The sequence below is a fragment of the Neovison vison genome, chromosome 1, assembly GCF_020171115.1.
Source record: "Neovison vison isolate M4711 chromosome 1, ASM_NN_V1, whole genome shotgun sequence".
NCBI classification, from domain to species: Eukaryota; Metazoa; Chordata; class Mammalia; order Carnivora; family Mustelidae; genus Neogale; species Neogale vison.
In genome coordinates, this window is record NC_058091.1 from 182427680 (window position 1) to 182449839 (window position 22160).

At 37.6% G+C, this 22160-nt stretch overlaps 1 protein-coding gene across 1 annotated transcript in view; it reads right to left on the minus strand.

Annotated features, from left to right (window-relative positions):
* The window catches only part of DCP2 (decapping mRNA 2), a 52223-nt gene that overhangs the window by 24512 nt on the left and 5551 nt on the right, over positions 1–22160 (minus strand). The window contains exons 2-4 of the mRNA XM_044264146.1: positions 10234–10385; positions 7097–7224; positions 6630–6728 (exon numbers count right to left, since the gene is read on the minus strand). Coding sequence (XP_044120081.1) covers positions 6630–6728; positions 7097–7224; positions 10234–10385 — 379 coding nt within the window. The remainder of the gene's footprint in view (positions 1–6629; positions 6729–7096; positions 7225–10233; positions 10386–22160) is intronic.

The following is a 22160-nucleotide window of genomic DNA, read 5'->3' on the forward strand; positions in this document are numbered from 1 at the left end:
TCGCTATGTCTCTTTGTCAAATAAACAAAATCTTAAAAAAAAAAGTACTGAAGAAGACTGAGGAATTTTTCAAATTAAAGGAGACTGAAGATATGTAATAATGTAATGCAAACACAATGCCTGAGACTGGAAGAGAATCCTGGATGGGGAAGGGGTTGAAACTGCTGAAAAGGAACATAATGGAGCAATCGGTAAATGTGAACATTAAAAACCTATTAGATAACAACACCTACCAAAGTTAAATTCCTGAATTTGATAACTACACTGTGATTACATAAGGGAACTTCCTAGTTCTTAAAACTTATCTGCATTAGTATTAAGGGATTAAGGTGCATGATGTCTGCAATTTACTCCAAAATTATTCAACAATAATAAAAACCAAGGGATGTCTGGGTGGTACAGTCGGTTAAGCATACGACCCTCGGTTCTGGCTCCAGTTGTGATCTCACGATCGGTCATGAGATCGAACCCTGGGTGGGGTTTCACATTCATGTTGGAGTCTAGACTCTCCTTCAGCCTCTCCCCACATGTGCTCATGTGCGTGTGCATACACCTTCTCTCTCCCTAAAATACATAAATAAATCTTAAGGGGCACCTGGGTAGCTCAGTCGGTTAAGTGTCTGACTCTTGATTTTGGCTCAGGTCATGCGGCTGAGCCCTGCCTCAGGCTCCAAGCTCAGCGGGGAGTCTGCCTGGGATTCTTTCTCTCTCTGCCCCTCCCTCCCCCTGCTCCTGTGCTCGCTCTAAATCTTTTTAAAAACATAAAATAAGGGGCACCTGGGTGGCTCAGTGGGTTAAATCCTCTGCCTTCAGCTCAGGTCATGGTCCCAGGGTCCTGGGATCGAGCCCCACATCGGGCTCTCTGCTCAGCGGGGAGTCTGCTTCCCACTCTCTCTGTCTCTGCCTGCCTCTCTGCCTACTTGTGATCTCTGTCTGTCAAATAAATAAATAAAATCTTTTAAAAAAAAAAAAAAACATAAAATAAAAACTGGGGTGCCTAGGTGGCTCAGTCAGTTAAGCGTTTGCCTTTGGGCTCAGGTCACAATCTCAGGGGCCTGAGATCAAGCCCTGCATCAGGCTTCCTGCTCAGCAGGTAGTCTGTTTCTCCTTCTCCCTTTGCCCCCTCCCCCAAAACCCACTTGTAAATAAAAGCCATATGCACATATATAACTGAATGTAAAAAACCACATATGGCAAAATGTTAGCAGGCAAATCCATTCTTTGTATTATTTTTCTCTATACTACCTAAAATTATCTCTATCAATATATTTAGTGCACTCAAATATATACTGTGTGCTTAGTATGTTAACAACTACTATTGGATGCATGGGCTTCAGGAATTAACAGTGCAAGCACTGCTCTTCAAGGAGCTCAGCCTAAAAAAGAAAATAGCTGTAATCAGGACATACATGCCAAGAGGTAGGAGGGTACTATGAGAATACATAACTCAGCTCTGGGTTAAGGTGTAAGTTGTGAAATGGGGTGGTCATCTGGAGAAGGTATCATGGAAAGCATCCTATTCTGCTAGATACACCTGAGCTGGGACTTGAAAGATGAACAGGAGTTAGCCACATAAGAAGAAAAAGGCATTCCATTTAGAGATCTGGGGATGGCGGCTATAGCTGGAATCATATGGAAGGAAGTGGTAAAATAAGAAGCAAAATAAAAAGCCATCAGCACTAAACACAGGCAGCTTCAAACCCTGTACAACCAAACTTATAACAAGTATAATAAAGTAACAGATATAATATCTCAATTCTAAAAATGATTAATAATCAATTTGCCTCTAAAGTTAGGAATCCACTCTCATTAGACTTACTGGGAAAAGTTTTTAGTAACTCACTTACATATAAAGATACCAAAGACAAAAATTTCAATATTATCTTCTGTGGATAAAATTCATTTCTGTATTTTCCTAGCACACAGAAAAGGATTAACTTCCCAAATGATATCAGATAAAATTCCTAAAGTAAGATTTAAAAATGTGCTGAAAAAGCACCAGCAAAGACAGATAAAGAAATCCTCTGCCTACTGTCCTTTTATAAACTTACAGGAAGAGGTAGAATAAATCCACCAATAGTTGCTCTGTACAATTCTATCAAGATTAAATCACAATACGTAGGATTAAATGCATAATAAAGTAGGTTTCATTACAATAAAATGTACTGTTTTGCTATATAACAAGCAACAAAAATAAGTCCCAAAACAAGTGAATTGCCAAGTATCATTTGCTTGTGCAACAACTGGTGTTTCACAAAAACAATAAAAATACACTGAGGTGGGGCGCCTGGGTGGCTCAGTGGGTTAAAGCCTCTGCCTTCAGCTCAGGTCATGATCCCAGGGTCCTGGGATGGAGCCCCACATCGGGCTCTCTGCTCGGCAGGGAGCCTGCTTCCTCCTCTCTCTGCCTACTTGTGATCTCTGTCTGTCAAATAAATAAATAAAATCTTTAAAAAAAAAAATACACTGAGGCTATCCTAATGCATCCTTTGAACAGTATCTAGAAACCATTTTTCACATCTTTGTCCTAAATCTACTTCACTGAATAAAAGTAATCAGAACCCAATTAACAACGGTGAACCAAAAGGTCAAGGGTTGGAAACTATAATGATGGCACTAAGCTTTCTGTTGACAGTTATATTCACACCTTGTCACTGAGAAGGCTGCCACTGCTTCTTTCAGTTCAGCCCACAGACACAGCCCTTATAAGATGGGTCAGATTCTGCTATAACAAAACACTCCTGGACAGCCATAGATAATGAAATAAGAACAGTAACATAACTAAAATAAACCAAATTAATTTGTCATTAGCAACTTAAAAGGGTAAGCACCCATGACAGAACTGCGTAACTTTAAAGTCCCAGAAAAAACATTTAAGGCATCAGCCTAGATAATGGAAGCAAAAAAAAAAATAGACAGAACTCCTCCTTATAGATTAATACAAGGGAAAATTAAAAGAAACATTGTTATTTTTTGGAGGAGTTTGTGGTAATATCCCAATCTGCTTTTAAACTAAAACTTACAGACAATACATCCTCCCCCTACTACCACCGAACAGTACTGCAGCACCATCAAGTGGCAGAAGGACACACTACAAGACTAGGACCACTAGGTGAACACTTTCATTACTCAAAACAGCAACTGCTATGAACTAAAACTTTATTTCACCAATATTCATGTTGAAGGCCTAACCCTCAATGTGACTGTGTTTGGGGAGAGGGCCTGTGAGATGATAAAGGTAAAATGAGGTCATAAGGTTGGGAGCCTAATCCAATAGGGCTGATGCCCTTGTAAGAAGAGGAAGAAACACAGGCACCCAGGTGGCTCTGTGGGTTGTAAATAAGCCTCTGCTTTTGGCTCAGGTTATGGTCTTAGGGTCCTGGGATCAAGCCCCACATCAGGCCCTCTGCTCAGCAGGGAGCCTGCTTCCCACTCCCCCAACTCTGCCTGCCTCTCTGCCTACTTGTGATCTGTCAAAAAAATAAATAAAACCTCTAAAAAAAAAAAAAAAGAAGAAGAAGAAGAAGAAGAGGAGGAGGAAGAGACATGGCACACTCTGCACTCACAAAGGCAGCCAAGAAAGACCACATAAGCACAGTGAGAAAGCAGCCACGTGCAAGCTGGGATGAGAGCCCTCACCATGAACCTTATGAGCAGGCAACTTTATCTTGGGAGCCTCTAGAACTGGGAGAGATAAATCTCTGTTGTTTAAGCCACTCAGGCCATGATACAATGTGCAACCTTAATCTCAAAATTTTTGTCTCTTTATATAACAGAGGCAACCATTTAAAAAATCAGATGTAGGGGCACCTGGGTGGATCAGTGGGTTAAAGCCTCTGCCTCCAGCTCAGGTTGTAGTCCCGGGGTCCTGGGATCGAGCCCCACATCGGGCTCTCTGCTAGGCAGGGAGCCTGCTTCCCTTCCTCTCTCTCTGCCTACTTGTGATCTCTCTCTCTCTGTCAAATAAATAAATAAAATCTTAAAAAAAAAAAAAAACTTACTTCAATTAGCTGTTCTATATTAAATTTAAAATGCAAACCATTAATGGTTTTTCTGTGTTAAATAACTTCTAGTAGTTTATAAGAATTTTAATTATTATTGCTCACTAATAATTATATCCAAACTTAAACCAGGTGGTGAACATTGCTGCAGCAAAACACTGAATTTAAAAAAATAATAAGGCAACAGATCAAAATGAGATTTGCCACAAAATCTATATTGCCATCCCAAAAATATTTCAAAGTTAATCACTAATACCTTAGATTCACCTCAAGTTATTAAGTCCTTACATAACTCTTCTTAATAAATGTGTATCTCACAGAGAAATTAAGTAGCTCACCCTAAGTCTCTAGGCTACTAACATATATGAGAATTCTAATATATGAATTAGAATACTAATTCTCATATAGTAACAGGAAAAAAAAAATCTTTCAACTCCTAGGCTAGTTTTCTTTCCATTATATCATGCTTCTTTATAGCTCAGGGTCTCAAATTTCAAGGATAAGATGTAGTGCAGTAAGAGACCAAGGAACTGATAAATAAGAATACAGTCCTCAGGGTGTCTGGGCGGCTCAGTGGGTTAAGCCTCTGCTTTCAGCTTAGGTCATGATCCCAGAGTCCTGGGATCAAGCCCCGCATCAGGATCTCTGCCTAGCAGGGAGCCTGCTTCCCCCTCTCTCTCTGTCTGCCTCTCTGCCTACTTGTGATCTCTACCTGTCAAATAAATAATTAAAAAAAAAAAATACAGTCCACAGTGTATCACAAGTAATACATAATTAATACCAAGCAAATGTCTAGACAATAACTTATAAAAGTTCCGAGACTATTATAGGGTAATGCTCATGAATTAATTTTTTAAAAACATGGCATTTTAATTAATAATAAACTTTAGAAATTTTCCACTCTACAGAATGACTAGAATCAGAAAGACAAGAAATAACAAGTGCTGGTGAAGATGTGAGAAAAAGAAACTCCCATGCATCTGTTGGTGGGAATGCAAACTGGTGCCACCACTGTGCATAACTGTATCAGGTTCCTCAAAAAATTAAAAATAAAAATAACCACATGATCCAGTAATTCCACTACTAGGTATATATCCAAAGAATACAAAAACGCTAATTTGGAAAAGTATATGCACCCTTATGTTTATTACAGCATTATTCACAATAGCTAAAACATGGAAGCAACCCCAGCATTGACTTGACAGATGACTGAATAAAGACACGGTGTGTGTACACACACATACACACAGGAGTGTTACCCAGCCATAAAAAAGAAAGATCTTGCCATTTGCAACAACATGGATAGATCTAGAGGGTGTTATGTTAGGTGAAATAAGTCACACAGAGAAAGACATTACCCTATGATTTCATTTATATGTGAAATCTAAAAAACAAACAGCAGAAACAGGCCCATAAATAGAGAACTGATGGTTTCCACAGGGGACAGGATTGAGGGATGGGCAAAATGGATGAAGGGGGTGGGTAGTACAGACTTAAAATTATGGACTGAGTAAGACATAGGGATGAAAGGTAGAGTATAGGGAATATGGCCAATGGTATTTTAATAACAGTGTATGGTGACAAATGACAGCTACACTTGTGAGCATAGCATAATGTTTAGACTTGAATCGCTATGTTGTACACATGAAACTAATATAACACTGTGTGTCAACTATACCTCAATTAAAAACAATTTATTCACTCTAAATCTCACTGACAAATAAACTCAGATACTGGATACAGAGCTACTTCGTGGCAATCCTTCAGGCAAAAAAGATCATTTGAGCTGGGTCTAGATAGGATTTGAATATGCAGGAAGAATAGAGAAACTTCCAGTTAGGGAAATAATATAGGCGAAGTTTAGAACTGAAACAAAGCAGTTAAATTCAGAGACAGAGAATAAATTCTTCTGACCGAGAACAAAGACAAATTTAGGAATAGCTAAATTTTGTGTTGGGGATAAGGGAGGGAGTTTCAATACTTAAAAGAATTAAATTTCATCTTATAGACAACAGGAAGCTAGAGAGGGTTCTGAGCAACAAACGTAAATTTCTTAGAAAAGCCCAAATTGTGTCTGGAAGCCAAGACTATAAATGTAAAACAAGGACTGTAATTGCCAAAATGTTTTACCAATTACAAATCCAACTCTTAAAAAAGGGTAGAGAATATATCATCAAAATAGAAAGGAGTTAGAGATAACAATTAAAAATGGGCAAAAAAGAAAATGGAGGGGCGCCTGGGTGGCTCAATGGGTTAAGCCTCTGCCTTCAGCTCAGGTCATGATCTCAGGGTTTTGGGATCAAGCCCCGCATTGCACTCTCTGCTCAGTGGGGAGCCTGCTTCCCCTCTCTCTCTGTCTGCCTCTTTCTCTCTCTCACTCTCTGTCAAATAAAGAAAGAAAAAGACAATCAAAAAAAAAAAAGGAAAGAAAAAGAAAATGGAAACAAATTAAGGGAAGAATAATAGAAGAGATATGGGCAAAAGCATCGTTATATAAGATAAATTACTTCATGCAGTCAAGTTCTAGAAAGAGGATTTGATGGTCCAAACAATAAATCTCCATGGCTAAAAAGCACACTCAAAGCATAATCACCAAATATTACTAGATTTCAAACTGCAGGAACTCACCTCTCTAGCAGCACAATCATGAGGAGCTTCTTCTTTATTTACTTTTCCTTTTGGAAATCCCCAGCCTGATTTTGCTAGATACCCCTGAACCAGTAGTACCTATAAAAACAAGCAGAGGTTAATATAAAACTTGCTTTCTCCTTACTTCAAGTAACTATTATAACCAATAATTTTATACAATACTTGATTTTAATATCTTCTAAGAGTCTGACTAAACCACTACTAGTGTGAAGGCAGGCATTCTGACCATTTTAAAGTATTTCTCCAACAATTAAATGACTTATTTTTGCATTAAGTCATACTACAAGTAGAAAATAGTAAGACACAGAATGCAAACAAAATATGCAAAATTTGGCCTTTTAGCACTAAAGTCTATTTTAAAACCTGTTTAGAACAAAATAACACATATTTTACTAATAAGATGAAAACAGCTGATCACTGCACTAAAAATCTTTTATTACACTCACATTTTCAAGTGTCTCATCAAGAATAATTGCACCATAGGTTGGTACTCCCATTTTATATTCCTTCCACTCATCCAAAACTTTTTCCACATCTTCACCTTGAGGCAGCAAAAATGGACAATGACTGAAGAGTATACATAGTGTTAAGGAAGCTCCTCTCTCTAAACATAGCTTGAGTACTTATATACAGATAGAAACCTATTTAAATCAACTACGAATTTAAATGAAATTACTCAAATCTTCACCTAAGTTTCCCCTTATTTATTTTTTCCACATTTGTTTCCTCCTGAACAAGTATAAATAAAATCTTAAAAAAAACAAAAATAAAAACAAAACAAAAAAAACCAACAACAATCAAAGAAATACTAACTCTGGGTATTAAGGAAGAATAGCCTCTTTCAAAAGAAATTGGGCATGGTCCCCCTATATTGGACAGTGTAAAAACTTACTTTTTTAAAGTAAATAAAGCCTAAACCTGTAAAGTATATGCTCAGCCTTCCAATTCTCCATGTCATCGAATGTCTCATCACTACAACACTGTTAATTATGAAAAAGGTGGGAAAAATTCTAATTTTTGAGTGTTTCTCAAACCAAGGATATATGCTTAAGGTTCCTCAAGTCCTCTATGAAAACATATATTCTGTGTTTTTATTTTGATGTTAACCTAAAAACATGTACTATGAGCATATTTTCAATCATCTGGATGATGACATATATCAAGTACTACAACTTGATTTCAGAGACCATACTGATACTAGTACTACTCTAACCGCTGTGGGCTACCAAAAATGGAAGAAAGTCAATACACGAAAGATGCATTAGGATCAAACAATATCCCAGCACAAAAAAAAAAAAAATTTCTTAACAGACATAGAAAAGAAAGATGTGCAAAAACGGGTAGTACAGGCATATCAAAATACCCTCAAAGAAGCATTATATTCATGCTGTGATTGGCAGCTAGTTGTTTTAAAAAACCACATTAATTCATTTTATGAAAACATATTTTAGGGCGCCTGGGTGGCTCAGTGAGTTAAGCCGCTGCCTTCAGCTCAGGTCATGATCTCAGGGGCCTGGGATCGAGTCCCACTTCGGGCTCTCTGCTCCACAGGGAGCCTGCTTCCTCCTCTCTCTCTCTGCCTGCCTCTCTGCCTACTTGTAATCTCTGTCAAATAAATAAATATAATCTTTAGAAAAAAAATGAAAACATATTTTAAGTTCTGTAAGCTTTATATTTAAATTTTTATTTTGGTTTTATACTTGAAGTGAAAATTACAGAGGCCATCAAAGAGCCCCCCAAAAATCAACCATCTATGACAACATTGTAATTAGACAGGCACTAGGTTAACCTCAATATAATTAATATAATCTCAATACAATGCCTTCAATTGGGGAAAGGGAGAAAAAAGAATAAAGTATGGATACAACATCAACCATTCCATGAAGCCCTACAATTCTAGACAGGCTTGCTAACATTCTGGAAAGGTACTTCCCATTAACAGTCTGCTTTAAATGTTTACGAAAACCCCTTATGAGTTTTAAAGTTATCACAGGCTTTTTAGAATCTATATATAAATTTTAATTAAATGTTTATTTCTTCCATTAAAAGCTTTACCAGAGGAAAACAAAAATACACCAGGAACAGAGATAACTCCTTACAATCTATACCTAGATTATAGCTTCTTAAAAGCCAAATCCTTCATGATTTCTCCATGGAAATCTATGACCAAGGCTTTAACAAAGATAGTGTTCAATAGAACTTATATCCCCCTCTGACTCCTCTTTTACTTTTTTAAGATTTTATTTACTTGAGAGAGCGAGAAAGAGCATGAGAGGGGAGAGGGTCAGAGGGAGAAGCAGATTCCTGGCTGAGGAGGGAGCCCAATGCGGGACTAGATCCTGGGACTCCAGGATTATGACCTGAGCTGAAGGCAGTCGCTTAACCAACTGAGCCACCACAGCACCCTCCTCTTTTACTTCTTCATAGTTAATCAGCTTGATCATTTCCACCACTGAAATGTCTCTTCAGTGTTTAGTCCCTCTACTATGGCTTAGGACCTTATTGCTACAATGTCAAGTAATTTGACAACCTATCCTATGGTTTAACCTATCCCGCCAAGTAAGTCTTCTTGAATACCATTTTCAAATGATTTGCATAATATTCCTTAACCTTGCTCAAAAATGTTTTATGGCTAACATATTTAGAACAATCAGTGTTACGTCCATATTCTACAGTGACCTAGTTGGGGTTGGGGGGAAGGTGTCTTTATTTCATGGAGCTCAGGGAAAATTATAGGGAGCTGAGTACAAGGATTATTTTCATTCTTATTCCAATTCTAGCACAGTTTAGTGAATTTGTGATTGTAATTCCATTGGAATACATGATTTATAGTTAAAAACAATGACTTACAGAATAAAAATCAGTTTGGCTCAAGGTTTAAGAACCCACAAATAATCCCTATATACCTGCCATCTCTTCCTAATGTGTCCCCATAAGAACTGTCTCCTCAGTACAAACTAAGGAGCCCCACATGGGGCTCTCTGCTCAGTGGGGAGCCTGCTTCCCCCTCTCTCTCTGCCTGCCTCTCTGCCTACTTGTGATCTCTATCAAATAAATAAATAAAAATCTTTTAAAAAAATAACAATTACAATAATAATCTTAAATTTCCAAGTGTATCTTTGATAACTGAGAAATTAATAAGTTTCCATCTTATTTGTAAGAAACTTCAAAAGCAAAGACTTCTTTGTACTTGCCACAAAACTAAAAACACTGCTTTTAACACATTAAGTATTCAATAATTATTTAAGAATTTCTGTCCCAGAAAGGTAGTGAATTAAAGATCATCTGATTAAATGGAACAGCAAGAATAAACTAAAAATAACAAGTCAGTTCTAGAAATAGGCTAGTTATTTCTGAAAGAGAAAAATCAAATTTAATTCTAATCATCAGTGCACATTTCAAGGGGTCCTCTACATAAAAATAAAAATAGTATTAAATTCTGCCTACTATTCATATTTGACAGTTTTTAGAAATCAAGTATGTTCACCTAATAACTCATAAATCTCAAAGGCGATCAAAAGAAATCTGTGCTGAAATGTTTTCTTAGCAATAGTGAAAGACAGTCATAATAATAAAAGGATATCAGCTTTAGCAAAGTCTCTTATCCCACACTGAGGTAATCCTGGTGTGTTCTGCATGTAGAAATCCAAGTAAAACCAATGGGCAAGCTCAATCTGAAAACACACTCGGATAGCATTGTCTCTTTCCTCGCTGGGAATATGCAAAATAAATCGGCTGTCAAAAACAAAAAACATATTAAAATTACATTTACAGACTGTAATGATTTTAACCTACTTAACTGCTTCACCCCTGACCCCACAACATAAAAAAGGGACCAAGAACAGTGCTGATCAAGGAAGCAAAATTTGGGGGAAATTATTATAGTAAGAGGAGTCTGGAAGGCAGCTATGCTCACCACTATGGCACCAATGTTGTACAGGGTAGAGGAGTCTGGAAAAAAAAGTTTATCACAGGCATCTCACTCATAATAGAATTTTTTTAAGAGCCCTCCTAAGGATATACACAAATATTTTCATTCATTCAAACAGGAAAAATGTTAGGTGCTTAATCTCCACATTTAAAGTATTATAAAGAGACATTAAAGAAATCAACTCTGTTCATTAATAGAACAGATAACCTCATCTGCAGAATCTGAGTTCAAAATAAAGTATACTCACTTTTTAAAATCCCAAATTGTCTTTTCCAAGTACATTTGAAGGGAGCTGGAAATATTCTGTATATATAGTATATATACTACATACATATGTAAAATACACTTTATTATTTGTATGTGATGAAGATAACAAACCCCTCTTTGTGCAACAAGTCAGAATTTAAAAAACTAAGTGAACTTAGGGATTTACAGCACTCATTAGGCAATCACCAACTGCTTCCTGTTTGGTAATGACCTCGAGAGAGAAGACTGAACTACATTAAAAAAAAAAAATCCATTGGTTTTTGAGTTATTTTAAAAAATTAAAACTTAGTATCACCCAGCTTCATCACTCACACTATTCACTAGCAAATATTCTTGGCAGGTTTCTGAGTTTCAAATCAACCTCAAAACCATGTTTTTAAATTATAAAAATAATGTTAACATTTCCACAGAGGAATGAATATGTAAATGTTAAGACAAATGTAGGTAAAATAATCTACATTTCAATACAGAAAAACTTTGAGGAAAAGGGAACTTAAAGAGCATATATACTAAGAAGAAAATGTGTAACATGCAACTCTGATGGCATTAGCTAATACAAAAATCAAAACTCTTCTACATGGCATTTGAGATCCAGTCCTTGCTCACCTGCATAACCTCTTAGATTACTCTAAAAGTTCTTTATACCCAGCGATACCAAATTCTTGGAAATGTCCTAAACTATCATCCACATACTATATCTACTTCCTTTTCCTTGTCCATCTAGCAAACTCCTGATTTGTCCTTCATGATTTACTAACACTACTCTTATGTAGACACACCAGGCTCCTCTGAACAAATTTACATACACTCAGACTCCCACTCCTTTACAATTATCTGGCTTTTACTATTATTGTCCACAAACTCCTCTGAATTAGTTCACTGAGATAATGTACTCTATTCTTGTATATTTTTATTCCCATGGTCTAGTAATTTGTTTAACAATACTCTGAAAGTGAAATATTGATAGTTATAATGTAATGTTTAAATGCTTACATAGGTTCCTATTCTGGTTAGATGAAACACGCACAATCCACTCTGTCCCTCCAATAAAATGCAGCTATTAAAACCTTAACAAAATGCACAGAGCAGCTATTGGAGGACTATAAAAAGTAAATAGTAGCAGGAAGACTGGGGAAGCCAGTATTCCAAGTGAATTTACCATTTTTCCACCTTCCAGTGTCGCCTGGGTGGACTGGGGTTTGGAGGTGAGCACCAGCACGAACAGAGACAGCCCTAGAAGCTTTCTAATTCTGCCTCAAGGATGGAGAGAGGAGTCTAAGCAGATCTCCTAACACTTGGAGATAGGAAAATTCTTCCTTTCTTTTCTCCTTTCTCCCATGCCCCAGCCCCCAAGCAATGCCATCGTGGTTCGAGGTGGCTCCAAGAGTGGCTTTAACAGAGACCCACAGAGGCTAAAACTCTAAGGGACAGGAAACTTCATCTTGAATCCTAAGAACTGTGTGGTTCCAAGAGAGTAGGACCAATCTCCACAGCTTTTATTCTTCTAACATCCAGCTGCTCAGTCTCAGACATAAGCAGAAACACATGAAGTGTGAACACCAGAGTGGCTCTCTGGCTACAGAACCCAAAAGGACAGACCCAAAAGGCCAGTAAGTAGCAAGGAGAGAGCAAAAGAGAAGCAGCTCAGGAAAATGGTCCTGGGAAACTGTTTATGAACAAGGCTCAAGCCCAAGCTACACAAGCTTGGATCAGACAACAAACAGCATACCACCAACTTTGTGAACTGAACTCTGACACAGACCACTGCTAAGTCTCAGAATAGCCACTGGATGGTAAAACAGAACAAACAGCAATGCAAAAAACTAACCTTTTATCTGATTTTATCTTACTTAACACATCTCTAAAACAAACACTGGTTTTTATTTTCTCAGTTTGGGGCATTATTTCCATTATGGAATTAACTCTATTCCCACTCCCATTCTACAACCCCTTCTGATCTCTCCACCCACTCAACAAAATTCTATCAGTTTTGGTTAGGTTGTCAACTTCAGTGCTACTAACATTCTGAAGCAGGCAAATCTACACTGGAAGGAGCTTTCCTGTGCACTGGATGATGGTCAGCAGCAACCCTATCCTCTACCCATTAGATGTCCCCACCCAAGGTGAAACAACCAAAAAGATCTCCTAGTATTACCAAATGTTCCCTGAGGGGAGCAAAAATCACCCCCACTGATAACCACAGAGTTAGATCAGCACTCAGTCTTTCCATTACTATGACTCTGTAAAAGTAATTCACAACTAAGCCACATAGTAAGCTAGGCTTACTTTTCCTTTCCTGCACAATCCTTCGTTCTTACCATAATTAATGTCTTATCACTGCATTTGCTTTGTGTTCTCTATTACACCTGTCATTAATTCAATCTTCCAATAGTTTCCTAATTTTTTTTTCTCAGATGTTAATTCAAACACATAGTTTCATCTTGAAGAATATCTTTGAGAATTCTTATCTGTTCCAGTCTGAGCTGGTTGTCATCTATGACTGTCTACAACAATCATACACATCTGTCATCCTATGTTGTCCTTTCACTGGCATCCCATGGCTCCCTATGCCTCTATCTCATTAGATTTCTTGTTTCTTGTACCCTGTATTTCTCCTCAATCTTCTTTCCTCTTTTCGTTGAAGTATATTCTCCCAAATCTTCTGGTGGAAAGACACAAGGGAGATAAATATTGAAACACTCTATATCTCAAAATACCTTTATCTTCATGTTTGACAACTAGCCTAGATACAGAATTATAGTTGAAAATAATTTTCCTTCATAGTTTTGAAGACAATGCTGCCTCTTGCCAGCCTCCAATTTTGATATTGACTGAAACCATTCAGATTCCTTTGTCTGGCTTTTTTTTTTTTTTTGGCCTGGAAGATTCCAAGTTCTTCTTCTGTCCCCAGTGTTCTGAAATTTTCCAGTTGTCTATTTTTTATCTACCGCACTGGCCATTCAGTGGACCTTGCCTATTCAGAACTCACATCCTTCAGTGCCATGGACTGATCCTCCTAATTCTTTACTCTCCTCTGGTATTTCCTACCTCTGATTCCTTCCCCCACCCCTCACCTTCTGAGAAACATTCTCTACTTTATTTTGCGAACCATCTATTAAGATTTTTGGTTTTGCACTCATATTTTTAATTTTCAAATGCTATTTTTAACTGTTTAAATTATGCTTTTATAGACTATCCTGTTTTTCCATGATCACAAAACTCTACCTCTCTAAGGAGATTGCTACTTTTTTTTTAACGTCTACCTGCCTAAGACGATTCTTCCCAATTGTCTTTTTTTCTTTTAGTTTTAAGCTCTAGTTTTCATCTTAAGAGACCTATTCAGATTTTCACATTTAAGTGACAGACCACACAGCCATTTAGAAAGGTTGTCAAACTATGAGGCACCATTTAAAGTGAGTGATCAGGCTGAGCCATTTAACTGAGGAACCACCAATGTCAGTATCTTTAGGTCTATCCTCATGTGTTAGTCAGATCACCTAAAGATTCTTCCAATCTTGGACCTGAAGGGTAAAGGCCGAGCTCTGTCATGTTCTACTAGCTGAGCAGGGGAAGAAGGCTGAGGGTTTTCAGTACGTTTACAGGATATATAAATTCACTTCTGCCATTTTTCAATATTCTCTTATTCTAGAGTAGATTAACACTATTACACTAGTCTCTCATTTGGGTCTATTAGGTCTGCTAAGTCACATACAACATTCCCTTTTAGTCTCCAAATTTTGTTGCTCATCATTTCACCCATAATTCCTTTCCTTGTGGCTTTATATATTTAAATTTTTTTAAAACTTTATTCTTTTATTGGAATCAATGTTTGCATACGACCTACGTTATCTTTAACCAAAAAGTTTCATTTCAAGTTAAGTTTCTAGACACCAACCACAACCTAAAAGGTGGTAGGAAAGTACATGGGACAAAGAAATCCAATCTCATTCCCATCCCAATCCAGAAAAGCCCCAAGTGAAGAAAGGTAAGCTGGAAATGGGAATAAGAAATAGGACTTTTAAAAAAGGAGAAACATGCCAGGACACCCCCTGTGCAAAGTACCCCAGGAATCCCTGGCCTATACCCACCTCTGCTCCAACCACGCTGCCAAGGAACCCATGGCAGGGAACACCCTGGGACACCCCCCATACACACACTGTGCCCAGCCTCATCTCCAGCCATCTAGGCCAGGGAACCTTTGCATGGGCCATCCCAGACCAGCCAACCTTGTTACTGTTTCAATTTCAGGAACCCTGCCAGTATACCTCTGTTCAGAGAACCTCAAACTACCCCAGCCACTGCCTATTTCAGCTTCAGTCATCCTGCCGGAGTGCCTATGCATAAAGAACCCCAGGACTCCCTCTGCTTCCAGTCACTTCAGTTTCAGCTGTCCTGACAGGGCACACTCTCTACAAAGAGTTCTGGGACCACCCTGGCCCATGCCCAATTCAGCTGTAGACATCCCACCAGGCCAGTCCCAGCAGAGTGCCCCAGGACCCCGAGCCCACACCAGCCAAAGCCCCAGCCAGTAAAAGTCACTGGGCACACACACAGTATACAAAAGGGACAACCATACACAAGACCATGCCCCTCAATTTTAAAAGGGCTGTTCTGCCCAATTCCTAGAAAACACACACAGAAACTCAAGCAAAATGAGGAGACAGGAATATGCTCCAAACAGACAAAACCTCAGAGAAAGAGCTAAATGTAACAGAGATAACCAATCTACCTGACAAAGACTTTGATGAAATAGTCATGCTCACCAGACTGGAGAGAAGAGTGGAGGAACTCAGTAAAAACTTCAACAAAGAGATAGAAAATATGGGGGAAAAAATACAGTTGAAGAGTAAATGAAATGAAAAGTACAGTACAGGGAATCAACAGTAGATTAGAAGATGCAGAAGCAACATTCTTGAAAACGTACTAATGGAAAGCACCCCAACTCAACAGTTTAAAAAAAAAAAAAGAGGATAGGTCATGGGATCTCTCAGGTAACATCAAGTGAACAAAATTTGCATTATAGGAGTCCCAAAAGGAGAAGAGAGAGAGATGAGCCTAAGGAGTTCCACACCATGACACATAACAACTAAAATGTCAAAGATTAAAAATAAAAGAATTTTAAAAGCATTAAGAGCAAAACACTTATGTACAAAGAAAACCCCAGAAGGCTATCAGTTAATTTTTCAGCAAAAACTTTGCAGGCCAGAAACAAGTAGCATGACATATTCAAAATGCTGAAAGGAAAAAAATACACAACGAAGAATAATCTCTCTGGCAAATTATCATTCAGAATTGAAGAAGAGATAAAGAGTTATTGATACAAAAATGAAAGGAGTTCATCACCACTAAACCAGCCTTAAAGAACGCTAGAGGCTTAAGTGGAAAAGAAAAAGCCATAACTAGAAGAAAATTATGAAAGGAAAAATTTCATAAGTAAAAGCAAACATACATAAGGATAGTAGAGCAATTACTTACAAAGCTAGTATGAAGGCTGAAAGACAAAATAGTCAATTATATCTAAAAAATTAGAGGAATTCACAAAACAAAAAGACAAAATATGACAACATATATATATTAACATGGAGTAGTAAAAATGAAATTCTTTCAGAATTTATTCAAACTTAGGTGACCATCTCCTTCTCTGATTTCATCTTGTTTTATTTTCCCCTCCCTTCCCATATGATCATGTTTTGTTTTTTAAATTCCACATGTGAGTGAGATCATATGATAACTGTCTTTCTCTGATTTACTTATTTCACTTAGCATGATACCCTCTAGTTTCATCCATGTCATTGCAAATGGCAAGATTTCATTTTTTTGATGGCTGAATAGTATCCCATCAACAATTACTTTAAATGTAAATGGTCTAAACGGTCCAAATGAAGGACACAGACTGACAGAATAGACAAAAAACAAGTCCCAGCAATACACGCTTACAAAAGGCTCACTTCAGACCTAAAGACACACTGAAAATAATGGAATGGAAAAAGATATTCTATGCAGATGGAAAGAGTGGGGGGGACCAGAGAAGGAATTCTTACATTAGGTGAAACAGACCTCAATACAAATACTGTATCAAGAGACAAAGGGGCATTACCTAATGATAAAAATATCAATACAAAGATGATAGAATAATTGTAAATATCTATGTATCAGACATAGAGGGAGAAACTGACAGTAAAACAAAAGCAGGGAACCTGAACACCCCACTTACATCAACTGATAGATCATCTAGGCAAAAAAAAAAATCAGTAAGGAAGCAGTGTCTTTGAATGACACTTTAGACTGAATGGACTTAATAGATATATACAAAACGTTCCATCCTATTACAACAGAATAAACATGGAACACTCCCAGGATGGATCACACATTAGGCTACAAAACAAGTCTCAACAAATTTAAGACTGAAATCATATCATGCATCTTTTCTGACCACAACAGTGTAAAACTGTATCTCAACTATAAGAAAAAAGTTAGAAGGGCACCCTCGTAACCTTCGTTAGAAGGGTTAGAAGGGTTAGAAGGGTAACCTTCGTTAGAAGGGCATCAGATATTGGTTAATAAACATCTGATGTCAGCTTAGGTCATGATCTCAGGATCCTGGGATCCAGTCCTATGTCAGCTCTCCCTCTCCCTCTACCCTTCCCCCCAGCTCCTGCCCGTACTTGCTCAAGCTCACTCTTTCAAATAAATAAAATATTTTTTAAAAGTATAAAAATAAAAGGGAAAAAAAAAACTAGAATCAACACAAACACGTGGAGACTAAACAACATGCTACTAAACAACCAATGGGTCAGAGAAGAAATTAAAGAGGGAACTGAAAAATACATGGAGACCAATGACAATGAAAACACAATAGTCAAGTCTTTAGGACGTAGCAAACACAGTTGGTAAGAGGGAAATTTATAGCAATACAGCCTGCCTCATGAAACAAGAAGAATCTCAAACAATCTAACATTACACCTAAAGGAACTAAAAAAAGAACAAGCCCAAAATTGGCAGAATAAAGGAAATAAAAAAGATCAGAGCAGAAATAAATACTAAAAAAAAAAAAAAAAAAAATGAAACCAAGTATAAAAACAAACAAAATTGATAAACCTTTACACAGACTCAAAAAGAGAAAAGACCCAAATAAATAAAATCAGAAAAAAATGAGAAGAACTGACAGCACAGAAATACAAATGACTATTAAGAGGCTATTATAAAAAAGGTGTATGCCAACAAATTGGACAGTCTAGAAGAAAATGGATAAATTCCTAGAAATATACAATATTCCAAAACTGAATCAGGAAGAAATAGAAAATCTAAGTAGACTGATTCCTAGTAACCACATTGAATCAGTAATCAAAAAACTTCCAGGGGTGCCTGGGTAGCTCAGTGGGTTAGACCTCTGCCTTTGGCTCAGGTCATGATCTCAGGGCCTAGGATCAAGCCCCGCATCAGGTTCTCTCTGCTCAGCAGGGGCTTTGCCCCTCCCCCCACCCCGCCTTTGCCTGCCTCTCTGTCTACTTGTTATCTTTTTCTGTCAAATAAACAAATGAATAAATAAATAAATCTTCCACCAAAAAAAGGCCAGGACCAGACTGATTCACAAGTGAATTCCACTAAACACTTAAGGAGTTAACACCTATTCTCCTCAAACCATTCCAAAAAATATAACAAGAAGAAAAACTTCCAAATATACTCCACCAGGCCAACATTATCCTGATACCAAAACCACAAAAAGACACTACCAAAAAAGAATTCCACCGTCCTGGGATGGAGTCCTATAACGTGCTCCTTGCTCAGCAGGGAGCCTGCCTCTCACTCTACCTGAGGCTCCCCCTGCTTGTGTGGGCTCTTTCTGACAAATGAATAAATAAAACTGAAAGAAAGAAGGAAGGAAGAAGGATGGATGGAAGGAATGAAAGAAAGGAAGGCCACCAAGCTATAATCATGAAAACAGTATGGGGTACTAACACAAAAATAGACACAGATCAACAGAACAGAGAACCCAGAAATAAACCCACGTTTATTTATATGGTCAATCTACAACAAATATATATGGGGAAAAGACAGTCTCTTCAATAAATGGTGCTAGAAAAACTGGAGATTTACAAGCAAAAGAATGAAACTGGACCACTTTGTAACACCACACACAAAAATAAACTCAATATAAAATCTAAATGTAACATGAAAGCTTAAAACTCCTAGAAAAAAACACAGGCAGTAATTTTTTTAAAGATTTTATTTATTCATTAGATACCAAGAGATAGAGCACACACAAGCAGGGGATGCTGCAGAAGAGGGAGGGAGAACCAGGCTCCTCCCTGCTCAGCGGGATCTCCTGGGATTCACCACCCAGCTGAAGGCGGAGGCTCAACCGACTGAGCCACCCAGGCACCTCAGCAGTAATTTCTTGGACATCAAACTTAGCAACATTTTACTGGGTTTGTCTCTTCAGGCAAGAAAACAGAAGCAAAAAATAAGCCACTGGGACTACACCAAAATAAAAAGCTTCTGCACAGCAAAGGAAACCAGCAACAAACAAAAACAACAAAACAACCTACTGAATGTAAGAAGATGTTCGCAAATGATATATCCAGTAAAGGGTTATTATACAAAAGAACCTATGCAACATCAAAAAACAAATAATCTAATTAAAAATGAAAGAGGACCTGAATAGACATTTTTTACAGATGGCAAAGAGACACGTGAAAAGATGCTCAACATCACTCATCATCAGGGGAATGCAAATCAAAACCGTAATGAAATATCATCTCATACCTGTCAGAATGGCCAAATCAAAAGGACATGAAATAACAAGTGTTGGCAAGGATACAGAGAAAAAGAAAACTTCGTGCATTGTTGGTGGGAATTTAAAATGGTACAGCCACTGTGGAAAACAGTAGAAAGATTTCTCAAAAAATTAAAAACAGAAATATCGTATGATCCAGTAATTCCACTACTGGGTATTTAACCAAAGAAAACAAAAACACCAATTCAAGAAGATATACACACCCTATGTTTACTGCAGCATTATTTACGATAGTCAAGCTATAGAAACAACCCCAGTGTCCATCAACAGATGAATGGATAAAGATATATATCTGCATACATACATACATATATATAATGGAACATCACTCAGCTTTAAAAAAAGAATGATCGGGCGCCTGGGTGGCTCAGTGGGTTAAGGCCTCTGCCTTCGGCTCAGGTCATGATCTCAGGGTCCTGAGATCGAGTCCCGCATCGGGCTCTCTGCTAAGCAGGGAGCCTGCTTCCTCCTCTCTCTGCCTGCCTCTCTGCCTACTTGTGATCTGTCTCTGTCCAAGAAATAAATAAAATTAAAAAAAAAAAAAAAAAGAATGATCTAGCCATTTGTGAAAACATGGAGGGACCTAGACAGTGAAACAAGTGAAGCTAAATGAAACAAGTCAGAAAAATACCATGATTTCACTTATTTCTGGAACCAAACAAATGAACACAGAGAAACAGACCCATAAATACAGAAAACAAAAAGATAGTTGCCAGAGGGGAAGAGATTAGGGGGATGGGCAAAATGGGTGAAAGGAAGTGGAAGATACATACTTCCAGTTTGGAATGAATAAGTCACAGAAATGAGAGGTATGGTACTGGAAATATAGTCAACGGTATTTTAATAGCATTTGTATAGTGACAGATGGCAGCTACACTTGTGGTGAGCACAGCATCACAGAGTACTCAAATCACTTCTGTTGTACACCTGAAACTAACGTTAACATTGTGTCACCTATACTTCAATTCTTAAAAAGAGAGAGGAAAGGGCAAGGTCTACTTATGTAACAGAAAACCATCTATGTGAAAGAGTGTCCTCTTTCACTCCTTTGAATCAGGACTTTCTCCTCCAAGAGTGGAGGAAGGGGAACAACATTTGAGGCTCTCTTCTAACTTTAGCTGATCGGTTTGGGTGTTGGCACCCCAAAGCAAAACTGGTTTTCAAGGATTCCCAGTGTAAGAGCTAACATCCTATCTACTCACAAAAAAGAGAAGCCTTTCAATAAACAAGTCCCTTATACCCTCATCTTAAATATGGAACAGCAACAAAAAAATCATCCAACATAAAGGAAAATATGGGGCATGATGAAGAAAAAAATTACATTGAAAGAATTGGCCCTGAAGAAAACTGTGGAGGTTGTTTCCTAGAACCCTGGTACTCAAAAAAAAAAGTCTGAACCCTGGACCACCTGGGAACATTAAGTGGGGGAAGAGAAACAGGCATTTTAGTCGTATAAGGACTCAGAAGTTTACTTTCTAATGACCCTCTCAAAGAAAATTCTTTAGAATGTGCACCAGAAAAACAAGAATGAGAACAAAGAAAGCATAAAACATGAGATTTAAAGAGATAATAGACCCAACCAGGGAGAGCCATGAAAGAGAATTCTAGTAGGCCAGCTGTTTGGCAAGACTAGGGAACAACCAGTCCAGATTGGGCGACAAGAGTGGAGGTGTCCAAGAAGGCACTCTCCAGGAAAAAAAGAATTCTGTAGCATAGATAGTGTTAAGATTGAGGACAAAATAAAGGAACAGACAGGGCTGGAGAGGACGAAGCTATTTTGAATGTGTTGGGCTTAAAGAGAGATAAATGCACATGAGAATCATAATCCAAACATAAAGCAAAAGTCTAAACTAGAACAATACAATCAAAAAGAGAAAAAAAAAAAAAAAAGACTTCAAGAATAGCCAGAAAAGGGCCCCTGGCTGGCTCAGTTGCTACAGCGTCCAACTCCTGATACGGGTGTTTTAAGTTCAAACCCTGTGATGGGTATAGAGATCACTTAAAAATAAAATCTTAAAAAAAAAAAAAAAAAAAAAGAATAGCCAGAGAGAATGAAGGAACAATGAAGAACACTTAAGCTTCTTTTTCTAAAAGAAAAAAAACTATAAAAGGCAGCATCATTTTGACCAATTAGTAGACTATAAGAAAGAAGAATTCATTTTGGCATTCTCTTCTAAGATCCTTACAAAAGGAATCCTAACTATGGTTAGAGGGAAAAGAAACAAAATCCTAACCATTGTAAACTTGCATCTACTGTGAAAAAATTTGTACAAAGTTATACTGTATAAAAATGCTATTATTCTTGCTCAAGCTTTTGCAGTCAACCAACAGTAAAAAAAAGTGTAAGAGCCCTCATTAAGGTTACAAAATAGAATGTAATTATCATCAATATTTAAGAAACAGGGAATGTGTAAGAAGGAAATGGAAGAAAAGATGGGGAACTGACTGTCTCACCTTATCAAATACAGACTCAAAATACTGTTCATAAAGCAGAAAGGTAACTAATATAACAATT